Here is a 5270-nt window from a genome sequence, read left to right on the forward strand (position 1 = left end):
TGTATGTATGCATGTTATGCATACACATATATAGTACTATGTTATGACGTCCTGTTTTCTGAAGATATGATAATAAAAACCGGGATAATTGCCAACTTTATTGATTATAGACGGAACATATTTGCATAAATTCGTCTTATATCACGCTAGAGGCTTCGGTTTCACGAACGACTCGGACACCCGGAAAAGACCCAGGAAACGAAGCCAGACTGCAGAGTTACGGACTCGGGAAATGGGGTGGCTTCGGACTGTGTTTTCCTTCTTCGCTCTAACGGGTTCTAGGGAACACCCACTTGCTCTTTCCACTGGAGAAATAAGATAAGTAACTTTACCCTATACATATATTTCTCCATCTAAACACATGCCTTGTGCCGATTTTCCCAGGCTTTGCTCTTGGAGTTCGTGCGAGTTTCTCTGAGATGAGTTCGGATCTCCTCGACGTCGTAAATGATGATGTAGCTGACATACCTGATAACATTTATAGAAAAAAGGGAACAACTTAAAAAAAAAGAAGGATTCGTGCCACACAGTACCTAGATTGATTATACATTGATTATTACTACTTACAAACAATGAACTTTGCAAAAATCTTAAATGACTATTTTCATAAACAGAAAGTAGACACTGTTCACTAAAAAAACGTTTAAAAGGTACCTAAGTACAGCTCACATTGGTGGGTATCTCATCAAGTATTTGCAAAAAAGACAGATTAGTGTTAACATTAGCAGTACACTTTTTAATGAAATCGATCGTCATCTTGGAATTTGCATGCATCCATTGGTTAACTCTACTTCTTCGCCAATCTTACAGCATTCTCATTTCCTGTACATTTTCACACAGTTCTGAATCATGCAACGGTAATAGTCATGCTGTCTCGTGGGTTTCATAGCTCTCTTAATAGACTCATTCCTTATCGACGCAGGACAAGAGCTAGAAAGTGAGATTTCTACCTCTTCTTATCGCGTGTTATGTTCACTGGCATTCAGACATCCTCTCACACTAATTATTTCTACGTTCTGACCAACATATTACAAAATCTTTCATACAACATGTATCGGTTCACACAATGAATATGACATGTGACTGACTGAATAATGCATTATGTCATAATTCTTTTAAAATGTTTTCATCAATGTATAATAATGCATATATGTATATTAATGCATACATATCATCATGATTTATATAAACATACATCTCCCAATAATGCAACAAGTATATTCAGTTCATAGTATACATCTATATAATATTTGGTGATAGCTTTGAGTCAATGCTATGTGCAGGTGATGCAGGTGGCATAATGTAACGAACATTACAAAAGAACATTACAGAGCAACATTACAAAGGAACATTACAACTAACATTCTACGCGTCGGTAGAATGAGGGCGAATTAGACTCTTCATCCTAATCCGAGCATTTAGATCACGTGTATTATCCTGCACTTGGTCAGTATTACATGCATCCTCGCCACGTGTGTATATATATATTTTTTAGTGCTTTTTTTTCATCATTTTGTAAAATTCTGACTTGACTAATCTAACACAAAGAAATCTGATATCACAGCAAACAATAAAGCATAGATCTAAAGCTCCTTTGTCGTGCGAGAAAGGAATCCATCTTCCCTACTCGTTCACGTCAGGGATCCCTACCCTCCGGTCAGTGCACGGGCCTGACTGCGGCGCTTCTGCAAGGACCCTCTCAGCAACGTCGAAGTCATGTAGAAGTTTTACATGTCAGTTGCAGGTCCGAGAACTGTCGCAGGTAGTCACGTGATCAAGGAGAAAACTGGTGTCTCCTACTTCCTTTAGGTAGAGCCAAGAGTGAAGTATATCTCTACTGGATTGTTCCATCTTCTTTGATAAGGAGAATTGCTGGAGTCCAGTTGTTCATCTTATATTTTTACATTCCGCTTCTAAATATGCGTGAATTAAAACTGAGCTAGATTAAGAAAATATTCTATAAAAGGCTATCAGGGATAAATGTTTCTGGAATTCTAAACATGAAATTGGTTAAAACGTTAGCATCACTAACGTTTCTTCCTCCTTCGAAGCCGCTTTGAAGGGGACTCTGCTCCAGCGTGAGGCGACTCAGATCCGTCTTTAGCGTGGGTGTCGTCTTGCTGAGGTCGTGCGCCCTCCTGACTCTCTGTGCGTTTCTGTGACGACCGGAGGCTATCACTGCGAGAGAACTTGGAGGTCGTTCGTCCCTCAGAACTTCGAGTTAACCCTATTGACGCTACTGCTCTACTGATCCTTTCTCCCGTCGTTAAAGGCTTTTCTTCTGGAGAAGGCTTAGATGCAGGTGGCAGAGCGTCACTGCTCACCTGGTCAGTCTCTGCCACTGGCTTAGATGTGGCATCTGGAGACTTCACTGAATCTGAGCGGTGCTTTGTTGACAAGATTGATTTGGGGAATTCTGTTTTCTTACTTAGCTTTGGTGATGCAGGTTTTTGTGTTGGTGTGGTTGTTGCCTTTGGCTGTGGGGAAGTTACCTTTTGCAGAGGTGTGGATGGCTTGGTAAGAGGTGAAGACGTAGTGGGTTTCACTGATTTAGGAATAGGAGAAATAGGCACTGAAACACCTTCAGGGAAAGTTAGAGTCTGAATGGGAGGAGTTTCAGGGGCAGTAGTTGTTGTAAATAATGGCTTTGTTCCATCTGCAAGTCCCTTTGGCAAGTCGGGAGGTAATGTAGATGGAAGGGGTGGAGTTGGAGGCTCATCTGGAGTAGACGCCTTCTTTTCTGTGGGTTTGGGTCCTGGTGGTACTGGGGAAAGAGGCTTTGAAATACCTTCTGGGAACTGGAGTGCAGTGAGCAAAGGTGAAGACACTTCGGTTATAGAAGTTTCAGATTTTTTTATCTCTGCATCAGCCAGATCTTTCTTTTGCATCTCAATCTTCATGTCTATCTTGCCCTTTGATGCCAGTGATTTTGCTTTAGCAGGAACCGGTGATACAGGTACTGATACTCCCTCTGGAAATTCCAGTTTAGTAAGGGTCTGTGAAGCTTTGGTTTTCGGGGGCTCTGTTGCAGTTGCCTTATCAACAGATGTTACAGGTTTAGGAGCTTCATCTAGTGTAGGGGATGGTGGTTTGGCTACAGATGATACTGGTTTAAACGTCGCCTTGGGAGGGAGAGGGGAGATGGGCTTTGAGATGCCCTCTGGGAATTTCAAGGGTTTAAGTGGAGACATGGGTTTCTTTGTCTCAGATGTTGGTGAAGATGGCTTAAGGTCACTTACAACTCTAGTCTTCATTGGGGAAATGGGTTTTGTCACGCCCTCTGGGAATTTCAGTGTTTTCATAGGTGATATTGGTTTCATTGGCTCTATAGCAGGCTCCAGTGTTTTGGGAATGATGACACGTGGCCGCTCCTTCTTTTTCTCTTTCAGAGGTTTGGGCTCAGGCATTTTTCCAGCAATAATTGCGGGAGATAATGGTTTAGTAACTCCCTCTGGGAATTTTAATTCTTGTGGAAGGGGTGAAAATGGCTTTGGTACTTCTTTAGGGGATGGAGACAATGGTTTAGAGATCCCCTCAGGGAATGTTAATTCTTTTGGAGAAGGAGATGGCTCTGGTACCTTTGCTTCTTTGGGGGAAGGGGAAAGTGGTTTTGAGATGCCTTCTGGGAACTTTAATTCCCTTGGTGCCGGTGACAGTGGCTTCGAAATGCCCTCAGGGAACTTTAACTCTTTAGGAGAGGGGGAAAGTGGCTTTGAAACACCTACTGGGAACTTCAGTTCTTTAGGGGATGGAGAAAGTGGTTTAGAGATACCTTCTGGGAACTTCAGTTCTTGTGGAGTAGGTGACCGAGGCATGGAAACCCCTTCTGGAAACTTCAGCTCTTTAGGAGAAGGTGAAAGCACTTCTGGTGATTTTGCGGTTTTTGAAGTTGGAGATACAGGTTGAATGACTTCTTCTTTTGTTGTTTCTTGTGTAGGCTTAAAAGGGGGAGGCTTAACTTTTTGCGTTATTGGGGAAATTGGTTGGGATATTCCTTCAGGAAATTTCAAAGGTTTAAGAGGGGATAGAGGCTGCGCTTCTGGAGTTGGTTTGGGAATGGTTACACTAGGCTTTACTTTTTCTGGTGTTGGCGAAAGGGGTTGAGAAATTCCTTCAGGAAATTTCAGGGTTTGAATGACTGGTGAAGGGGAAACAGGTTTAGAAATCCCCTCAGGGAATTTCAGCTCTTGTAAGACAGGCACAGAATCCGCTACTAGCTGGTCCGTGGTTGGAGTTTTTTTGGTCAAAGGGGATTCCGGTTTGGAGTGGCGAGTCCTTGGTTTTGGCTCTGGTGCAGATCCTTCCTTTGGGGAACCTGGTGCTTCTGATTTCTTCTTTTTCTTCTTCAGTGACTTAGGTGAGCCCAGTGATGCTGCATCTTCACCTGCTTTAGTGGTAACACCTTCAGATTCTTGGTGTTTTTTTTCCTTGGAACTTTTGGATTTGCTTGTTGATCTGCTTTCTCGTTTGTGTTCACCAGACCTTCTGCTACTCTTCCTCTCTCTCCTGCTAACTCGAGGGCTCCAAGATGTAGCAGATGCTGTAACAGAGGCCTGAACTTCTCCAGCTTCTTGATCTCCAGTTTCTGGGGTTTCCTGAGGCGCCTGAGTCTCCTCCTCCTGAGGCTTTTCTTCTGACTTGGCTGCCTTTTCAGATTCTTCTGTGTCCTGTTTCTCCTCTTTTGGTTCTTCAGACTTTTCCCTTTTGAATTTTGAAGGACGCTTTATATCAACCCCAGAGTAATCCCCAGATCCAAAAGAGTGTTTCTTCTGACCCGAGCTCAGCTTGTCTTTCCAAAATTCATCAGAAAACTTGTCCTTATGTGACCTGGCTGAATCCTTTCGTCTTCGTGTTGTAGTTGGTGTTTCCTCTGGCCCCGGCGCCTGATCTGCCTCAGGCCCTTTCTCCTTTTTTTCTTCAGCTTCATCTTTCGTAGCAGAATCGACTTTCTTTGCAGTCCCTAACTCTGCTTCTTTTGAGTCAGCTTTGTCAGCATCTTTTTCTTCTACTCCCTCTTCCTTTTTAATTTCTTCTACTTCCTTTTTAGTTACCTCCTCTGCTGCCTCTTCCTTTTTAGTAGTTTCATCCACTGCCTCTTTCTTTTTAATTTCTTGTTCAAGTGCTGCAGCTGTTACCTCTTCAGCCTCGGCTGTTTCACTAATTTCTAATTTAAATGTATGATCAGCTGCAGTTTCACCCGCAGCCGCATGTGCTTCAAACATCTTTTCCACTTCAGCCTGTGCATCTAGAATTTCCTTTGAAACATCTGG

General features: G+C 42.9%; 1 protein-coding gene across 1 annotated transcript in view; it reads right to left on the bottom strand.

Moving 5' to 3' along the window:
- Nucleotides 1-85: 85 nt before the first annotated feature.
- Nucleotides 86-5270, bottom strand: part of LOC119586218 (titin-like) — a gene marked incomplete in the record, with an annotated part of 13809 nt that continues 8624 nt past the window's right edge. The window contains 1 exon segment of the mRNA XM_037934921.1: nt 86-5270. Within this exon segment, the coding sequence (XP_037790849.1) occupies nt 2028-5270 (3243 nt within the window).

This window comes from Penaeus monodon, chromosome 21 (assembly GCF_015228065.2).
Source record: "Penaeus monodon isolate SGIC_2016 chromosome 21, NSTDA_Pmon_1, whole genome shotgun sequence".
NCBI lineage: Eukaryota > Metazoa > Arthropoda > Malacostraca > Decapoda > Penaeidae > Penaeus > Penaeus monodon.